Source organism: Podarcis muralis, chromosome 1 (assembly GCF_964188315.1).
Source record: "Podarcis muralis chromosome 1, rPodMur119.hap1.1, whole genome shotgun sequence".
Classification (NCBI taxonomy): domain Eukaryota; kingdom Metazoa; phylum Chordata; class Lepidosauria; order Squamata; family Lacertidae; genus Podarcis; species Podarcis muralis.
This window is the reverse complement of record NC_135655.1, coordinates 21,925,725-21,946,988: the sequence shown is the minus strand read 5'-3', so window position 1 is coordinate 21,946,988 and position 21,264 is coordinate 21,925,725. Positions and strand designations below refer to the sequence as shown.

The 21,264-nt window shown below is 42.8% G+C and overlaps 1 protein-coding gene across 1 annotated transcript in view; it reads left to right on the top strand.

The window, feature by feature from the left end:
* Nucleotides 1–21,264, top strand: part of UNC79 (unc-79 subunit of NALCN channel complex) — a 129,980-nt gene that overhangs the window by 71,431 nt on the left and 37,285 nt on the right. The window contains exons 30-36 of the mRNA XM_028717104.2: nucleotides 389–551; nucleotides 3,398–3,550; nucleotides 5,667–6,896; nucleotides 8,754–8,861; nucleotides 13,591–13,707; nucleotides 17,558–17,641; nucleotides 19,473–19,575. Coding sequence (XP_028572937.2) covers nucleotides 389–551; nucleotides 3,398–3,550; nucleotides 5,667–6,896; nucleotides 8,754–8,861; nucleotides 13,591–13,707; nucleotides 17,558–17,641; nucleotides 19,473–19,575 — 1,958 coding nt within the window. The remainder of the gene's footprint in view (nucleotides 1–388; nucleotides 552–3,397; nucleotides 3,551–5,666; nucleotides 6,897–8,753; nucleotides 8,862–13,590; nucleotides 13,708–17,557; nucleotides 17,642–19,472; nucleotides 19,576–21,264) is intronic.

The following is a 21,264-nucleotide window of genomic DNA, read 5'->3' as shown; positions in this document are numbered from 1 at the left end:
CCATGAAAGATTTCCCCTCTCTAAGTTGGTTTTGATAAAGCTATGAAGTGAGATATTTTCTCCAGATCTCAACATGAAATGCATTCTTACATTCAGCTTCACAGGGAAATTTGTATTTCTAGTCTGTTCAGTGGCTGGTTTTTGGCTACAATATGAGAGTATTCCACACATGATTTTGTGTAATATATTGCGCTGGCCCTTCTGTTAACTATATCACACACCTCCTTTAATGTTTATAGGTTCCCGTTGACTTTATCTATCATTTTCGTCCCTGGTTTTCTTCTGTTTCAAAACCTTCTCCTTTGCACTTGCATAATGTATTGTTTAGGTCAGTGGTGTTTTCAATACAAAAAAAACAACCTTTTCCATTTTTCTTGTTGTTGGACAGTATCCTTACAGAGATTGTGACATCAGCAAAATCATGTTGCATCTCATTCATATAACCGTCAACACTCTAAATGCACAGTACCACAGCTGCAAACCTCACGCCTCAGCAGGCCCTATGTACAGCGACAACAGCAACATAAGCCGCTACAGTGAGAAGGAAAAAGGTATTATATAATATTAAAATGTGAATGTGACGCTGAGGAAGCTGTGGGTGGCATGGATTAAGGAAGACTGTTTTCTGGCATGCTTAGCCTAGATTGAGAGGCCAGCTGTCCATGGACTGAGTTGGGTCAGCTGAAGGTGGATTTCCTGGCCCTCAAATGCCCTACCAAATTTTAACCATGTGGCTCATGGTTTCAATTGTAAGGAAACACACTTTTTTCCAGCTGGAACTCAGTTCCAGTACCTCTCAGGTAGGCACCATTGCCATTTGTAAGAGAACAAGAGAGGTGTTCCTGGTGCGTTCCGGCACCTTTCCCTAGAAAAATAGCACTGCTCTTATTTAATACAAATTCCCTGCTGTCCTTCAGGTGTCACACAATAAAAGCAAAAGAAAGCTTTCTCACATTCAGCTGAACAGGGTAGAGGAGTGACTACCTGTGTCCATTATAATGTCTATGGAGAGCTCCCTTGTGTGAAAATCTTACTCTTAAAGTAAAGGGCTCACAATCATGGGAAGAGAGCCTTCTGTAACTATGTTTTTCTAATTTCTTGTACACAAGGCTTTCAAGTCCACATAGGAAAGGAATTAGATCATTTTTAAAAAAAATAATAAAAGACACGGGTTGCCTAAGCTCCATTTCTCTTTCTTGCTAGCAACTTTTAACCAAAAGTATAAAAACAGCATTTAAAGAGAAAGCCCTAATGCATAACATTTCTGAACAACATGAGATAGAGAACAATGATATTTCTATGATTCTTTACCCTCTTTCAGAAGCGCTTATGGATATGCATAAAGGGAAATGAAATGTTCGTTATAAAGTCCATAAGGAACTCCTGCATATATAAAGAATATTTGTGGGGTTTCCAATCTAATTTACAGGAGGAGTGCTTAAGAAGGATTAGAATTTCAAGCAAGATAAACGACATATGTAACATTTCAAAGTATGAAACTGAATTAAGCTACGGTTTACGACTTAGGTGGGTTCCAACTAAGTTTTCCTATGAGTAGACCCATTGAAATCAAGAAACCTAACTTAGGCTGCATTCCTGAGGCAATTTATTCTATTTTGATTACTTTTCTCTAACTGTTAAGTTCCACACTGAGCTTTCACACAATGTAAAAGGCACTTCTGGAACTATAGTGAAACACAGTGCAAACTGAGTGCTCATTTCTGTGTTGTTTGCTTCCAGAAAAAAAAAAAATCTGTTTGCAAGCAATATGGAACTGAGTGCTAACTTGTGCTGCATTCCACTATAGCTCTACCATATTCTGCTATAGTTCTTGAAGTGGCTTTTACATTGTGTGAAAGTTCAAATATAATGTGGAAATTAACAGTTTGGGATATATCGTGAAAATGGAATAAACTGCCATGTGACTGCAGCCTTTAGGCATGTTCATTAATTTTAGTGGATTTACTCCGAGTAAAACTTGGCCAAATGCCACTCTTTATTTTACAAGCTGGAATGTGACATTTAATGCAGCAATTAATTTGCATTATTTCCTGAAGAGATTTGGAAAGTCTAAACTTCTTTTTTTTTAAAAAAAGGGGGGAAAAGAACCGGAATTAAGCTTGATACTGCAAGCAGATCTGGTGTCACTTTTAATAAAATCTACAGGAGACTTGCCTCAGAGGCTCTCCTAGGAGGACAAAGTGGAAAAAGAGTAAAAATAGATGCTGGCCTGCAGCAGTACCTTTTCTTACATGGTCTGCATGCTTGCCTCACAATTCTTGCCTTTAAGGAAGGAAAAATAAAAGAACATCTGTCACCAACTGAATTCACACATTCAGGACACGCCACAGACCCTTTCTAGGCCAGGTGTTATGCTATCTGAATTTAATAGAATCTTGGTCAACAAGTTTTTTTTAAAACAACAACAACGACATGATTTTGGAGTGAGGCATTGTTGCTTTCCAGATGTTGTTAGTTCTCATCATCCCCAGTCAGCATGGACAATGGTCAGGGAAGATGGGAGTAAGATCACCAACATCTGGAGGGCCATAAGTTATTCTTTTCTGCTGTAGACCTTTAGTAGTTTGGGGGGGGGGGAGCTGGCTGCAACAGATAGTGGCATCTTAACTGAGTGAAACACACACCAGTTCTTCTGTTCTAGCTTCAGAGGGCTTGGTTGCATCTTTCCCACCTCCTGAGTTTGCTGGAACAAGGGTTAGATGAAGCTCCTTTTTACTGTATTAGAACATCCAGCCATTTAGTCCAGTGCTGTCTACTTTGCCTGGCAGCTGCTTGGGTCATTCTGCACTGTACCATGGCTAGAAACTGTGACACTGTCCAGAATGCAAGTGGATACCCAGCTTGCTTGGACAGTGGTACAAAAACTGAAATATTTGTTAGTTTCAGGTATTGGTATCCAAGAAGGCCTTTATATCAAAGGGAAGTGGTAGTCCTCTTAGTTCCAGGACTATGACCTTGAAATGGAATTTCAGAGTTTTTCTCAAACTTCCACCAAAGGATAGGCCAGTTCCTATAAAGAAAACCAAAACTTGTAGTTTCAGGATGTTATACAACAGAGAGTCGGCACTTCTGAACATGTTAACTCCAACAGCTTTCTTAATGACCACTAGGGATCTCTCCTTCCCAAACTGCTCTAGGAAGCAGATGGCCCTCCCATCACATATTCTCAACTCACCGTAGTGTTGGCATACTTGCTGTGTGCTCAGTGAAATACTGTTGTGATAGAACTTACGCTGTCTGCCATTATTTGACCTTTATTTTTAAAACAATTAAACTGAAATAGAAGATCAGTGCATGAAGTTTTGATTGCCAAACTGTTTCACGTGCGATATGTTGCCTTTTGCCGCAGAATCAATGCTTGCATTTCTCTCTCCAGCGGAGGAAGACAGCGTCTTTGATGAGTCTGACATTCATGATACACCCACTGGAAACGGCAATAAAGAGTCTCAAACTTTCTTTGCGAGGCTGAAAAGAATTGGGGGCAGCAAAATGGTGAAATACCAGCCAGTCGAGATGAATGCTCAGAGAAGTATGTCATAAAAAAAAAAGAGAGCCACTAATTTTAAATGTAACCGAACATCTTTTATGCTGTACATTTTTCTTTTTTATACCTTATAAAAATGGTGTTAACCAAACAGACATGTGTACTAGACACCACATCGTATGCAACATGATGAGCACAAAGAAGGATTGTGGAGCTCTGAAAATAGATCACGAGGACTCCAAGGAAGCATGGGGAAATGTGTGCCATCGAATCATAGAGTAGTTTTGTAGTTTGATGCAGGAAAGCCAGAGATTGAGATAGGAGATCCCCAACAGGTAGCTCTCTAATCTCTGCTTGAAGATCGCCAATTATGATGAGCTAGTCTAGGGAATTGGCTCTATTGTTAAACTGCACCTCCACTGTTAAACCTTTGCAACTCATTAGATCTTGTCCAGCCCTTCTGGGCAACAAAGATCCAGTCTTTGGCTAGAGGTGAGAAACCAGGATAGTATTGGCTCTGGAAACACAGTTGAGGGATGGCTGGAAGTGGTGGGTATTTTTTTAAACTAGGAGAAGGGAGCATTAGAAGAACCTGGCTGCTGGAGCAGGTCAAAGTCCCATCTAGTCCAGCACCCCGTTTTCACAGTGGCCAACCAGTGAAACCAGTGCTTATGGGGAGCTTGAAAGCAGGACCTCAGTGCATCAGCATTCTCTCCCCTTGTGCTTCCAGCAATTCAGAGACATACTGCCTGCAACAGTGGAGGTAGAACATAGCCATCATGGCTAGTGGAACACATTGCCTAACAAGGTGTTGGGCTGTCCTTTGCTGGTGGTATTTAAGCTGCTGCTGTGGCTTATAATTGTACCTTGCTCATCGGACTGGGTTGCCCAGCCACTCTGGGTGGCTTCTAGCATATACAAAAACATTAAACATTAAGAACGTCCCTATATAGGGCTGCCTTCAGATGTCTTCTAAAGGTTGCATAATTACTTATCTACTTGACATCTGGTGGGAGGGTGTTCCACAGGTGGATGCCACTACCGAGAAGGCCCTCTTCCTGGTTCCCTGTAACCTCACTTCTCACAGTGAGGGAACTGCCAGAAGGCCCTCGGAGCTGGGTGTTCATCTGTTACAGATGCTGTAGTTGCAGTGTAGTGTTTGAGAGTGCTGTCCTGTCCTGTCTTGTCCTCGTCAGTTTTTCCCCGTCTGGATGCTCCATACAATGCTCATTGGGGTGCTATTGACCTTGCATTTACACCTGACAGCATTAGCTGTTAGGGGTGTGCAACTACTGGATTGAGGAGAAAGGAAGGCAAGGCACCACTGACTCTCCAGATGTAGGTGGACCACATCTCCCATCATCCCTGATCATTGGCCATGCTGGCTGGGGCTGATGAGAGTTGGAATCCAACAACATCTGAAGGGCAATTCTAATTTATTCAGCCCTATGCATTTCAGTTTCAGTGCTTCATCAAACAAAGCGCTCGAGAAGCTACTTAGCCTGCCTGGTCATTTTGCAACAGAACATGTGGTTTTACAGTGCTTCTGGTGAAGACTGTAATTGAAACCTGTTGGCTGAATCAATCATAAATATATTGCACCTTAGAAGTTCCCTCTTGTTCTAACAGCTGGACTGGAGCCAGATTCAGTCAAAAGCTCACTATTGATTTTCTTTCTTTCAGTACCGAGTTTTTCTCAATGTACTGTTAACTGATTTTAAAAATATCTTCCCATGTTTTAGATTATAGAAAACCTCATGTTGGGCCAGTCTTGAGCCAGCACTGTGTTATCACAGAGTCATAGAATTGTAGAGTTGGGAGGGACCCCATGGGTCATCTAGTCCAACCCCTTGCAATGCAGGAATCTCAGCTACAGCATCCATGAGAGATGACCATCCAAGCTCTGCTTAAAAACCTCCAAGGAAGGAGAGTCCAAAACCTCCCAAGGGAGACTGTTCCACTGTCAAACAGCTCTTACTGCCAGAAAGTTTTTGTTGTGTCTTGTGTGGAACTAATTCTGCATGCCTCTAAATTAATTTTGAAATCAACGCTAGGATTTGCATCTAAAATGCGATAGTGCCTAATGATGGAATGCAAGGGGGGAATGGTGGAAATGCCAGTCACTTGCATGGTACTAGCTCTTTCCCCCTGTTTCAACCAGGTGAAATAGAACTTGCTGAATATAGAGAAACAGGAGTATTGCAAGACAACATTCTGCGCTGTGTGAGAGAAGAAAGCATTCAGAAGAAGAAACTGCGCTCACTAAAACAAAAATCGCTTGACATAGGAAATGCCGACTCCCTCTTGTTTACATTGGATGAACACCGCCGGAAGTCGTGCATAGACCACTGCGACTTAGAGAAGCCTCCCGCCACTTCCACAGCACTAAGGCAGAACGAGTACGGGCAGCCGCGGCAAAATTCCTCTACCAAGACGGAAGATGGAGACGGAGGGGAGAAGGAGAACCCGCCTGCCATCCCAGAAAGAACCCTAGCAAGGCGGAGGCCTATCATACCAGAAGTCAGGTTAAACTGCATGGAGCCATATGAAGTGAAAGTGGATTCCCCAGCCAAATGTTCTCCTCCAAAGGAGGACTTGGACCTTATAGACCTCTCCTCTGATTCAACCTCAGGACCTGAAAAGCAGTCGGTGGTCTCCAATTCAGACAGCGACTCATTGGTCTTTGAACCGCTCCCTCCTCTCAGGATAGTGGAAAGTGATGAGGAAGATGCTGACCTCCCAAGCCAGCGGAATGACAGCATCTCCGGCAAGATGGCTCCCTCATCTCCATCAAGTCCCACCAGCCTCTCTGTGCTCAGCCTCAGCACGACCCCTCTTGTGCAGTTCAGCATTGAAGATTGCTCCAAAGATGTGCTCCCTTCTGCATCAAGCCATATCGTTTCATTCGCAGAAGAGGAAGCCACCTCCATTCCTCTGGAAGGTCAGAAAGATGTTGATCAGCTGCCTAAGCCAGAAGAAGTCCACGAGGCACCCCCCGGCAGCCCCCTCACGCTGAAGCAGAAACGAGATATGCTGCAGAAGTCCTTTGCTCTTCCAGAGATGTCCATCGATGATAACTTTGATTTATGCATAGAGGAGATTAAGCCGATCGGGCCCTTTCCCAGTTCAAGTGGGAAAAGCGTCTTCATCAAGGCTCCTGAGGACTCTGAGGTCCAAACGGAAAGCGATAAGCCGGACGCCGGTGCAGAATCTGATACGGAGCAAAGCACAGAACAGAAGCAGGAGGAGGAAGCCGAAGAGTCGGAATTTAAGATCCAGATTGTTCCAAGGCAGAGGAAGCAGAGGAAGATTGCAGTGAGCGCCATTCAGAGAGAGTACCTTGACATTTCCTTCAACATCTTAGACAAGCTGGGGGAGCAGAAAGAGTCAGGTAAGCAGAAGCTGTGGGTCAACCCACCTGAAAAATAAATGTTCTCTTCCTGCTACTGTGCTAGAGGAAAGAGAGAATTTCTTACACTGCTCTTCCCAGCAGTAATGGGGTGAATTCGCAATTGGGGGAATTTGAAGTAAGAGCTCCCCTACTATGAAAGGCCTCATCTCAATTTGAGCCAGGCTCAGACCCCCTCAAATCTGAGTATAGCTCACAATGGGCTTTGTCCATTTCTCTCACCTCTTTCCTAAGGATTCCCCCTTAATTTGAGAAGGAAAAGGTGAAAACTGGCAGGGAAGGTGGAGGCACATGACACACACGCACATGTGCACATGCACACACAGAAATAAATTTTTCAGACCCTGTCCTAGTTTCCCTAGGTTCTGTCACCATTGAGAATCAAGCCAGCACCACTCTGAGTAGCATTGCCTGTTCCTCTGCAGAGTCACACCCTCAGTTACACTAGCAGGAGGGTCCCTCTAGCATGTTGGAATCTGCGTTTGACTGAGATGATAAGGCTCATCTTCCTCCGGCCGAGTCCTTTGGAATTGCCTCCAAAGTGATTACCGACCTGAGCCTTTGATGAGGCCCCAGGCACATTCCCACCCAGCAGAGAATCAAAGCAGCATGCAGAAGTGATGAGATTTATGGCTACATTGCAAAGAGTTTTATCGCTAAGCTACACAGACAGAAAATACATCCTCTCTCTGTGAAAGGCAGAGAGCAACTGAAACAAACAAAGGAACAGGAAACCAGTAACGTCACATCCGTCTCCCGTGAGACTTCCAACAGCCTGGACTGTCTCTGGAATGTAAACAGAGTCTTGTGACTCTAAGCAGCAGCACAGTGGCACAAACAGAAACTAACGTAGCACAGCATTCCCCAAGGTGGGCGATACCGCCCCCGGGGGATGCTGGGACAATCCATGGTGGGGGGTGGTAGTAGCCTTGGGTGCAATTGGGGTGGCGGCGTTGAATAAAAATAAGGGGGTGGTGGAAGCATAAAGGAATGAGAGAAGAGAAGGAAAAAATGAAGAAAAAATATTTGTACATGTTCCATCTGTTGTGCAATGACACTTACCACCAGGCGGTAGGCCAAATAAGTTTGGGAACCTCTGCTCACCCATAATGGGCTTTCCCCTTTCTTGCCCCCCCCCTCATGTCCCTTCATGCACTCCAAAACAACTCTGTGGAGTTGGGAGAATTTCCAGGACGGCATGTGCAAGGAGAGGCGATAGTTCTGTCTGGCGAGCAGAAATGAGAGTGAGAATTCTGGAGCTGGGGTGCCACTTTAGAGAAGACCCTGTTCTGGTTTCTGACCAATTGGATCTCTGTTAAAGGTGCTACAACTGCAATGGCCTCCCCACCGTATTTCAGCTCATGGGCATACTGTAATATTGGGAGAGGCATCTTGAAACAGGGTTTTGTATATTTCTGAGTTCCCCAAAGAGGCGCAATTTGCACCTTTCTATTACGCCCCTTTTAGGATCTCTGCCAATGAAGGGGTGGGAGGTAGGTCCTTGTGCAGAAGCTTCCATGAGTCAGGTGCATTTATCGTCCTCCTAGAAGTGAATGCCAAGTGCTCGCATAAAGTAAAAGCCGAACACTTCAGGATGTTTTCCTTATGCACAAATCTCATTTCGAAGTCATTTGTAATAAGCGGGAGCCTTTCTTCTGTCAAAGTGTCTCATTTATTCCAAACCATCGCTTGTAGAGCCAAGTGGTGTATTGGGGTGAAGTGGGGGGTGGGAATTAGACTGAGAAAGGGTGGTTGATGAACAAGCGTTCCCTGGGTTTTTTGGGTTTTTTTGAAGGCCAAAAAGAGAATCTGAGCTTCAAGCGCTGTTTCTCTTTGCAGATGCTTCAGCTAAAGTCCTTTCAACCCTCGAAATGCCAAGGGAATCATCATCTGCGCCGACACTTGAAGCAGGTGTACCAGAGATGAGTAGCCATTCTTCCATGTCAAGTAAGTTTTCCCCTGGCTTTGAGGAGAGGAACTCTGTTACGGCACTTGAGGGCTTCTTAGGATGGTTTTGCCATCTGGCGCATCACCTTCCTCCACTAATTTACATTTGACTGGTCCTTTATGTGCCTTGTGCGCAGGCCGATTAATTGACTCCGTGAGAATGGGAGTGGCGTTGGCAGTCTGTAAGAGCAAGGCATACTAGGAGGGAATGGATAAATCAGTTTCTTTCAGCTTCCTGTTTTTCCAGTCATAAGTTTCCCATATTTCTTTTTTTTTTTTTATAAATATTTTTTATTGGTTTTTTACACATATAAAAACAATACAAAACAAAACACATACATCAAAAACATACAACAAAAAATTGACTTCCCCATACCTTCCTTTCACCACATCCTTGTTTTAACATTTTTTCAGCAACCCTTCAGTCGATTTTAGCTCAAATCTCTTTTAGATTTACATAAGGTTTACCATTTACAGCTGTAATTCTCGATTTCTTACCCCTAACATCTTAACAGTCCTCAATTTTACAATAGTTCTTAAGATATATTTTAAATTTTCTCCAGTCCTCCTCCACTGTCTCTTTCCTCTGGTCACGGATTCTGCCGGTCATCTCTGCCAGTCCCATGTATTCCGTCACCTTCGTCTGCCATTCTTCCAGAGAGGGTAGTTCTTGCATCTTCCAATACTTTGCCAGTAAGATTCTTGCTGCTGTGGTTGCATACATAAAAAAATTCTTATCCTTCTTTGGTACCAATTGGCCGACCATGCCCAAGAGAAAAGCCTCCGGTTTCTTAGCAAATGTCCATTTAAGGACTTTCTTAATTTCATTATAGATCATTTCCCAGTAGGCCTTAATCTTTGGACAGGTCCACCAAAGATGATAGAATGTACCTTCAAAGTTTCCCATATTTCCACATTGGTTAGCTTTTTTCTTTTATGAAGTCCTCATGAAAATTCATCAACATACACATATTATTATTTTTTTTGCAAGCAATTCCACCTAATAGATTGTGTATGCTGTTTATGGCATGGTGTGTGGCAATCAGCAGATCATCAGGGATTGCCAAACTCCTATACAAGCTATCTGGCAAGCATGGATGGGTCATTCCATATCAAGTGATCCAACTTTTTTTACTTTTTTGTCATCCAATTTTCTTAATATTTTGTACACTTGTTGAATGACCAAAATTAAGTTTAATTCTAAAATTTTAACTTTTTATCTCATCCCGTTTGTGAGTTATGGGGGTTTGAAATTTCAAAAAAAATGACAATTTTGGCCTTACACAAAAACATTAAAAGCTCAGTGTTTGGTGTAAAGTATAAATAATGGAAAAATAAATGTTTTCAGACCGATTTCATGTGCAAGGTTTTTTCTCCATGATTTTGTTTGTTATTCATTTTGTTGTAATGTTCATGAAATGAAGTACTAACAAGAATTCTTTCAAAATATTTATTCTATCATGCAATAGCAAGCTATCACTTCAAACACCTTTTTAAAAGAAGAGCCTGACTAGCTTTTCAGATACAACTTTCTAAAGACATGCTTGAAGTAGCTGATATTACAGTTTGAAGTCTTGTTTATTCTGTTATATTTTACTCCAAGAAGACCCATTTATCCTAAATAGAAGCCAATAAGGCATTTAAAGTAAGTCCATCATCTGACATATCATATTAAAGCCCATGAAGTTCTGAAGAGATTGGTGTTTTTAGTTTTGACGCATCTCAATTATGGGCTGAGCTTTTAAGGTTTTAGTGTAGTCCAGCAAGGCCAAAATTTTCATTTTAAAAAATTTCAAACCCTCATAACTCACAAACAGGATGGGATAAAAAAATTAAAATTTTAGATTTAAACTTAGTTTTGATCATTCAACAAGTGTACAAAATATTAAGAAAATTGGATGACAAAAAGTAAAAAAGTTGGATCACTTGATATGGAATGATCCGAATACTCAGCTTATTGTCGGGCATTGCAAATGCCCCATGCATGTTTCTTCGCAAGCGCTGACGTTTAGCTGTGCAGGGGAAGATTGGTCACCTAACATCATTGTGACATCAGGTGATTGACAGCTTGGCACACCTGTCAAACGCAGCCCTCAGGGGTGGGGTGGGAGAGATAAGGATCTGGTGGGATCCAGTTTCCCTCTCTTGTCATAACTGAGGCAATTTTGATCTGGTTTATTGGTTTACTTTTTTATGTTTTAAAGTAGGTGTAGTGGTTTGGAGTTACTCGTGCGTAAGCCGACCCCGTTTGGGTGCTTGGTTGCCTGGTTAAACCCTTTGGACTGCACAGCCCATCTCCACTTGACTGCCTCAGTCACTGGCAGAATCTGTCTGTGGGCGTTTCTTAAACCTCTGCCAGCATAAAAGCTGTTTGACACCTAATCGTCTCCGCCTCTCATTGCGCGGGAGTCTCCTGCGCAGGGTGGGCGTGGGTAGCGGAGTGCCTGGGCTCTCTTCACTGACTTCCAGGGAAGAATCCCGGAGCCCTTCCACCTCCTCTTCCCATTGCTCTCCTGAACTCTTGGTGTCACACGTATTTCCTTCCCCTTCCACCAAGCTGAGTCTCCCCCTTGTGCTAGGACCTTCACCTGCAGAATCTGAGACCCTCTCCTTCTCCCGTGTCTCTGATGTCAGTTCCCTGACAGTAGGCTTGTAAATTTTTCTTGATTTTACTGCTTTATCTTTTGTAAACCGCTTTGAGCTTCTTTACAGCTAAGCAGTGAATAAATTCTATGAAATAAATAAATAACTGTTCCAAGTTTTCTGGGCCATGTATGGCCACTTTAAAATGGTTCCACCAGAGAATGCCAGATTAATTTTATAAAGCCATTGATAGCATGGGCATGCATAAAGTATTATGTGCGAAAACTCATATAGTCAGAAACATGGATATTGTGCTGTATTGGCCCACCTGCACCTCAAATATTAGAGAATCCTTTCATTCCCAACCCCCATTATAAAAACAACACTCCAGTATTAATAGTCAAAGCTGTCCTTGAGACATCAGATAAGTAACTTCCAGAAACCGAAATCAGTGTTCTGATAATGAATAATATGCCTGAGAGAAGCTTTAATTTCCATTATAAAAGCAAAGGATCCATTTCAAAACAGCCAATTTCCTATGTTTTCAACTCTCATCTGTGCCCCAAGCAATAATGTCTGCTCTGAAATTTTAATTGCTGTTCTTTCATTGGGAAATTCAGTGTTTGATAAACTGATAAGGCTTTCATTTTAAACCATTGCACTGGAGATGATGGAAGTTATGTTGTTCCCAACTGGATGTGAAAGACTTCTTTCTGCAGCACACTTCCCTTTTAAAAGCACAGAATCCTATTATATCAAATCCTATTAAATCAAATGGAACCAGAATTTGCATCAATTCCAGCAGGTCAGACAGGATGTTGTCTGGGGTATTGAAAGAAGCAAAATGTACACAAGGACGTCCGAGGGCAACACTCTGCACTGAAATACTTTTGAAATGGGTTCAGTCTGACATTCACCAGCAGATGACATGGACTGGTACTAATGCTTGCTTTGGATCCAAAAACCAAATCCTTCCAAACAAAACCATACAATCTCTTCAAATTTTATTTTCATTAGGACTTTGCATCGGCTCCTGGTAAATCCTAATTCCAAACCCAATCAGGCTGATTTGGTTTGACCTGGGATACATCAAGGCTGAAGCTACACAACTATAAAAAATGCTCTGGGGAAAAAAACACATTTTAAAGCTCACAATGGGAAATTTCATAGAGTTCCTATTTCAGCTCTACAGCGCCATATGGTGTCACAGCGTTATAACGCATTTATAACGTTTTATTTTCACTAATGTAGCTGAGTCCCCAGAGTGAGTTGAGGCAGCCATGGGCCAGATTTCCGAACATGTTCACAGTTTCTTACGTTCTTCTGGTTTTTTTAAAAAAATGTTTTATGTTCTACTGGATCAGACCAAAAACCTATCTAGCTTCCTGTTTTCACACCACAGCAGCCAACCTGATTCCTATGGGGAGCTCAGAAGGAGAGCATGAGTGCGGTAGCACTCTTCTACCCAAGATCCTCAGAAACTGTTATTCAGAGACGTACTGATTCCAGTATTGGAGGGAAAACATAGGCATCATGGCTGGTAGCCATTGATGGTCACTTATAGCCTTCTTTTTGCTGAATTTGTCTATAAGCCATACTCCTACCTTTCCACATGGAACACTGAATGGTGAGAACACACACACACACACACACACACACAAATCTCACTGGATCCGGCGATCAGTTTCTTCAAATATTCCCGAAGGACTATCTTGCAAAAGATGGAGTAGACTTGTTTTCTTTAAAAATAAAATAAAATCCAATTTTTCATTTTACAATGTTTCTACAACAAAAATTAAATCTAAACAAACATCAACATTTTCTTTGACTTCCCTCCCTTCTTCTCCGTGGTTCCTTATTCTGCATCTCAATCTTACTGCATAACCAGTTCCAAAATCATATTGAAACATGTATTTCATCTCAGTGAACTCATTTCGGAATGCATTTTATCCTAAAATAGGTATTCTTTTATGTTATTTTTTAGCCAAGGACTGTATTGCAGAAAACAGAGGTGTGCAAAAAGTAGAAGGATGATTACATTCTGAACTATGTGTTAGTAGGGGAGGTGTGGGTTAGATCAGTTCACTTTATAATATGTGCCCAGTGAAAATCTCCATCCTGAAGCTCTTCCATTTCTGACTTGCAGCCCAGTTCCGACAAATGAAGAGGGGTTCTCTGGGAGCTCTCACTATGAACCAGCTAATGAAGAGGCAGCTGGAACACCAGTCTAGTGCCCCTCATAATATCAGCACATGGGACACTGGTAAGTATTTCCACTCTCCATCCCTGTGTCCCTCTGTGCCTCTCTTTTCCCTTTCCTTTCTCTTCCATCGTTCTGGTCCCATAGGCTAATCAATGGCTGTGTCTGCTTGCTGTGCTGAATTGCTGGTGTTGTAGAATCTTCCACTGCATAGCTCAGTTGGCTAGAGCACGGTGCTGATAACTCCAAGGCTGCAGGTTCGATCCCCGTATGGGACAGCTGAATATTCCTGCATTGCAGGGCATTGGACTAGGTGATCCTCTTGCAACTCTACAATTCTATGATTCTTTGGAAAGAAGCCTGGCTTAAAACCAAGTCAACGGAAAGACTACGATCTTGTTGATAGGGAAGCCACTGTTTTTCTTCTGTGAAATCTTCAAACATCATAGATTGAACACCAGTTTGATCTAAACTGAGGATGTGCATGGCTGGATCAATGGATACTGAAGAGCCTGCTTTTGCTTTCATATATCTCTGCTTCTATATTAGGCAGGGGCAGCCCTACCATTAGGCAGAATGAGGCAACCACAGATGCTGGGGCACAGTAGCCTGCAAGTCTTCCACCTCAACTTCCTAGCTATTCCTCTCTGTTTTCAAATGGCCTGTCATTGGCCCCCTAACCTGGCCTGCTACCGCAGGTGTGGTCAAGAATGCTATCTTGACACCAGTGTTGAATTAAGATTAATCTGACAGTTCAGTCAGTTTCTATACGTGGAGTGGGGAGGAGATGTGATCCTATTCTTTAAGCCACTGAGCCTCTTGGGCTTGCCATAGGTCGGCAGTTTGAATCCGTAAGACGATGTGCACAATGATTGCTCTGTCCCAGCTCCTGCCAACCTAGCAGTTCAAAAACACACCAGTGCAAGTAGATAAATAGATACCTCTGCGGCGGGAAGGTAAGCGGCATTTCCGTGCACTCTGGTTTCTGTCATGGTGTTCTGTTGTGCCAGAACTGGTTTAGTCATGACCTGGAAAGCTGTCTGTGGACAAACACCGGCTCCCTCAGCCTGAAGCAAGATGAGCACCACACCCCATAGTCACCTTTGACTGGACTTAAACCATCCAGGGGTCCTTTACCTTACCTACTTCCAACAGCCAAATTCCTTGGGCCAGTCCTGATTTCAGACCTCTCTCTTGATGACCACTGGTGCAACTAGGCATGGTGTATGAGATCCTTCTAATTAGAACAAATAGGACTGTGTGTGTGTGTGTGTGTGTGTGTGGTCACTCTTATACCACTTGAACACTCGCAGAGAATCCTGGGAACCGTTGTTTGTTAAGAATGCTGATGTTAAAGACCTAAAATCCTTAACAAGCTGCAGTTCTCCGGAGTCTCTGTGACTGCTAAAGCAGGATAAGTGTGTGCTAAGTATATAGTGTGGGTGCGTCTTCTGTGTGGATGTGAAAGACACAGAGATTTGGATCAGCCCACAATGCTGGGGGAGGCGAGTTAACCCTTTCCCTGCTGCATAACTTTCCGGGGAAAATCATCCCCCAAAGCTACTATTTCCTTGACCAGGAAAACAATACCACTTTGTCCCTTTCCCATTTTGCTGGGTTGGTAGCTTGCCTTTAGAAGTGTGTGGGATCGTTTTCATGCAGCTCTCCCCCCCCATGTCTAGTTTGGTCCTTGGAAACGGAAAGGCAAGGACTCAGAGAAGTATTCCTCAAGGATTTTACTTGTGTGCACTAGCAAACGTTATTTCCTTGGGGAAAGAAAGACTCGCCTCTTCTCCCTCTGGTTGAGCTTCATCATTGGTTTCATAGTAGCTCAATTTATTCCCACACAGGAGGCAGCTATGCCACTTACAACCAGCGGGTGCTCAAAGTAGAACATGATACCCTGCAGGAGGGATGGTGGAACCTGTGGCCCTCCAGCCATTTGCTGGACTACAACACCCATCATCCTCAGTCACTGACCATGCTAGCTGGGGCTGATGGGAGTTGGAGTCCAACAGCATCTGAAGAGCAGCAAGTTCCTCACCCCGGATCGGGTCAGGCTGGACCGCTAGTTCATACAAATTGTGGCCGTTTTTATAATCAAGACTTCTGTCCTCCTACTTCTCTTATCGTTGTTTAAAAACAAAATGAAGACATTTGGTTTTCAGTGTGTGTGTGTCTATTAACATATCTTTGCTAACCACACTAAACATTTATTAAGCCTTTGGCTCTCTTTCCCACCCCTCTATAATTCTGTAGAATCCTCCAGGATGTCCCACTCGGCTGATGATTTTACAGAATGATAGATCCTGGCAAATTACAGGGACCAGATGCTTCACTGCAGTTATCTTCCAAAATTATGCATTTGGGGAACTTCTGCAATGAAGCGGGAAATGCCAGGAGAATTCCCAAGATGGAAAGCAAGGGAAATGTCTCTGTCACCAGATTAGTTGATGCACATGGATCAGAAACGGCCGTTTAATTCAGAATCAGTTTAGTGTTCTGTTCCTTCTTGGACGCCTGTGGTACTGAGATCAGCATTGTTTCGGATAACTCACCCTGGGATTGGACTAAAGATTCCTGTTCATGAACAGTCCCAGATTTACCAGATTAATTTTTCTGCTGTCTTGTTTGCTATATTATACAGTCCCATTTCTGCTGTTAGGCCCCGTAGTGTGCCAATGATGTCACTAACCTTAACTGCACTGCCCATCTTTCCCCCATTCTTCCTGCCCTCCCTGAAGAGTTAGCAGTTCTGGCAATATGGGAGCTGTACTTGAGGAGTGAATGGGGACAGCAGCATGGGCCAAGCTGTGCCTTACAGGCTTCAGGAGCCCTAACACAGCCTTACAAGATTGGCAGTGGTGAGATTGCAGTTTTCCAAACCCAGATGGACCTTCTGGAAAACGTGGGAAATCCCCTCCCCCATGCTCATTCCACCTAGAAAAGAAGAACGCTAGTTTTCTTTACTTCTTGGCTACCACATGTCTTCTGCTCTGCTTAACCTCTGATTTTAACATAGATAATTTCTAAACTTGTTTCAGAATTGGTGCAGTTTGCCACAGTTTGCCATTCTTTTCCATTTTCTTTCCGCCCCGCAAATGTCTTTAATTAGGGGGGAAAGCTTCCATTTTGTGGAGGTGACTTTTGAGTTCGCCTTTCTCACACTTCATTTCATCCTTGGATTCTTTTTCTGCAATGCAAATTCGCCATGTAAACCTAAAGCATCCTGTGCCATTGTGGTGAGCATCTTTGATCTTGTTTTGCTGTGTGCTTGACATTGCCTTCTACTACAGCTCTTAACACATTCCATTTCTTTCTGTATATAGTTCCCAATTTAATATATATTCTAAATCCTCTAACCACTTCAGCTCTTCTAGAGTTTGGTAGGAATGATGTGGTGCCCAAATCTAAAGATCTGAGGAACATTAGACCGCCCCTCAAAAAAACCAGTAGGTCTTTGTGCTTGACCCCAGCTGTTGCTATTTCAGCACATTCTCTGCCTTCTTTAAAATATATATTTAAGTTAGGAAGTGGGCTCAGCATCTAGGGAGGGGATATCGCTCAGTGGGTGAGACATACTTCACATGCAGAAGGTACCAGGCTCAATTCCTGGTACCACCACTTCAAATATATGAAAGACTTCTGTCTGAGATACAGCGAATGCAATCTCAGGTTCAATCTCAAGGCAGGGCCGGGGAAGACTGCCAGTTCACAACACTGAGCTAAATGGACAAATGGTCTGACCTGGTCTGCCTTCTTCTCTTTCCAATAGGAGTTGTCTTTTTTTTCTAGTTGCCTTGCATTAGCTGTTTGTCGCTAGCTGTTGTGCTCGTGCGTGGTGTCTTTGTGGTGCTGGTGGCAGACTCTCAACGGAGACTAGAGGGGACTGAAGTTCTCTGTTTATCCACAGAACAGATACAGCATGGGAAGAGGCCGTGCAATGTCTCAGTTTGCCTAAACCCTGACCTGGAGGGACCACCACTAAGAATAAGAGGTTAGTTCAGTGTCCATTCAGCCTTGGTTTCACCTCCGCAGCTTCACAACCAAGGTGCTTAGTTAGAGCTGAATATGATGGTGGTTCTGGCAGTCTCTGAGCTGACCTCATCGACCATTTTGCACAGAGCCTTGGATTACAAGACTAGATATCTCCCCAGCCCAGGTTTGAAGTGGGCAACTTGGAGCTCTCACAATGTTCTTCTTTCAGCGCAATCGGTTTTTTCTTGTTTATGATCTCTAGCAAAGTTTGGCAACTGTTTCTTTGCAAAAGAGCAGCAAGCTGACTCTGAAATTGCTTTGTCTCTCAGGCGTCTCGCTAATCTAGCCCCTGTAATGAATTCTGAGCTATCCTTATTTCATGTTACAGCACAGTACGATAGGGGATAGGGAAATTGTGCATTCTTATTACGATGTTCTGGTTAAAGTAGGTGACCTCCCCTCGCCCCCTGCTGATATGCAGACCTGCAGCTTCATATTATCTGCTGGCTTCTAACTGCACACACCAGCCTCCAGCTGCCTCAGAATTTTGTGCTAGGGAAGCCATTCAATCGCTTAAGTCACAAAGAAAGAGTTAGGGCAGGCACATGTAATCAGTACAGCTTTCATTCTGTGTTATCATTGTTGAAGAGTTCTGAAGACTAAGAGTCCATCAAGTTAAGCTCCAAAGGACCATTGAAGATATCCATTCTTGGACTTGATGGAGGAAGTTTGTGGTTGGCTTCCTAGTCCATTTTAGCACGGCAGGATCTAACTCTGATTCCAAATGATGTTGCAGTAACTTATTTACCATAGGAAAGAGTTTATGTAATGGCAGCTGCAGAAATCACATCTGTATAACTACCATGGATTGCCAGGCTTCTTTGGACATGTTAACCCCCCCCCCAAAAAAAACACCATTATTAATTGCCCAGTAGTTCGCTACCTGTCTGTGTTTTCTAGATAGTCTTAGCTCTGTGACCCACTCTCCTTAACCTCTGACTCCCCCCCCTCCAGGTTTACATGGCTTCCCCATGTTTCTATTTGAAAAAGGTGCTGTAGTGACCCTCTTTCAATTGTACTCTTTCTAAGCCCCTAATCACCCAGCATATATAGATGATGAGTTTACTCTCATATCGGCCTGTTTTGCCTCTGACAGATGCTAGCCATCCAAAGCTAAGATTTCATTTCGCCTCCTCTGTCTAAGTGAAACTGTTTGCCAGGTCTTGATGAACGGACATTTTCAGTCCCTAACCTTTCTTAAAGGTGAGAAGTATTTCATCTAACATCACATAAAGAACCAACCCATTGATTGAAAGAATCGCTGGCTGGCCAACTCTGTTCTGCAGTGCGCCTCTTTCCTCTAAAGAAGGGACCGGAACAGGATTGTGAATGCAAAACTGGGACATCCTCTTGGTTTCTTCTTTTGGTGTCTTTGACTTTGATAGAGAATATCATAGAAGAACAAGAAACCAAGTATGATCGAAGGGGTTCTCCAAACTCACTGCTATTTGTGCTTCTAGCGCGGCTCTTTATTGGGGACGATCCTTCAGATTTCTCTGGAGAAGTATTCTCTAGCAGATCTTTGATTACTTTAGAAACATCTCATCACTTTTGATAAAATTTACATCAGCAGAAGGTATTGTCAATAGAATCCATTGGTCAAAAGAGAAATCTACTTTCACGTACAAAACAGTTACTTTTGTTTTTTAATTCCATTAATATTCAAGGATCCTTCCTTCCTTCCTTCCTTCCTTCCTTCCTTCCTTCCTTCCTCTTCCTCTTTCTCTTTCTCTTTCTCTTTCTCTTTCTCTTTCTCTTTCTCTTTCTTTCTCTCCCCCTTCTCTCTCTAGGTGCCACAAAATCTAGCTTGCTGTCAGCACCCAGTATAGTCAGTATGTTTGTACCAGCACCCGAAGACTTTATTGATGACCAACCGACCATGATGACTGACAAGTAAGCATCTTCATTTCTTCATTCTAATTACACACACAAATGATGGCAAACACACAAATGATGAAACAGTCAAAACATCTACAAAGCTATTCCAGTGCAGGTTCAGACTGGGAAAGGTCTCTATTAAAAAAGCTTGTTAAAAGAAGAAAGTCTTCAGTAAGTGCTGAAGAGGCAACAGAGATGACGCCCATCTAATACTCAAGGGGAGGAAATTCCTAAGAGTAGTTTTGTGCCTGATTCCTACATTGGGTGAAACAGACCTCCTGATATCTACAGAAGACCTTCAGCTGCAGAGTGCAGTGGTCTGACTGGCTATATAAGGGGAGAGATGATTTTTCAGGTATCCCAGTCCCACCCCGTATCGGGCTTTATACACTGAAACCAGCTTAGAACTTAGCCCAGAGGTTAACAGGTAGCCACTTACATATTTAGTGGTTTGTCATTTAAGACCAACCATAGACATAGAGTTGATTTATAAACAGCAGCAGCAGCAGCAGCAGCAGCAGCAAACTTTGTAACCCAAACAAAACTGGAAGTATCTTTAGAAGACTTTCTTAAACTTTTCAAGTAAAGAAAGTTGGAAGGCCAAAATAGAAGGCACTTGTAACAAGATTTAGACTAGATGAGAACTGGGGATTATTATTATTTTGAAAAAAAGCTCCCTCAAGGCAAGAAAAACCTTCCTTTTCCCCGATAGGAGTATGATGTTTCTCATTTTGATGATTTGGGTGGGATGGGGCAAAGGGAGGGGGAAATAACAAGAAAAGACTGCAATGCAATTTTTGACAGGAGTCCTATTTTTAAAGGGACATTATGGGGAAATAACAGGTTTATTTATTGAGTTATTTGAATATTTATTCAATGTGTATCTTTCCTCCCCCCCCTCGCCCAAAAAGGAGCCCTGGGTGCCAAACACATCAATCAAAATCACAATTAAATTAAGTTAAAAATATTCTTAAAACCATGAAAATCATTGTTTCAGCCAGAGATCTCAGAATTGCCAGGAACAGTGCCATTCAGTCTTATTATTATTATTATTATTATTATTATTATTATTATTATTATTCCACCCTTCATCTGAGGATCACAGGGTAGTTGACAATATAAAATGCCTGGGTAAACAGGAATGTTTTGAAATTCATACTGTAAGTATGCTTTTCTGTTTGTTTTTTATGCTGTATTTTTTATGTTGTGAACCCCCCTGAGATCTACGGATGAACAGCGGCATACAAATTTATTAATTTATTAATAATAATAAGTCAATAATGAGGGGGACAGATGCGCATTCCACAATGGGGAGCTGCCACTGAAAAGGCCCTGTCATGGAAGCAGTGGCAACTGGGCAGATGCTAGGATGATGAATTGCACACAGCCAAAAGAGAGGACTGGGGAACAGGTTGGCATAAAATTCACAATGCTTAAATGCATGCACATTTAGACATAATTACTGTAGTGTAAATAGAACTGTAGTACATCTCGCAATAGTGAAAAAGACGGACCTGTTCAGTGTGCTATCCCAGCGCTGAACCTTGATGGGCATCTTCAATACAGCTGTTCTTCCTCCTTCTTTATCTTTAAACTGGGCTGGGATTGAAGAACCCTCGAAACAAAGTACGCCTTCAAATAGAAGACTGTCTTGTGTAAAACAGGACATGTGGCCACCCCTGGAGGTGCCCAGAGGCAAAGTAC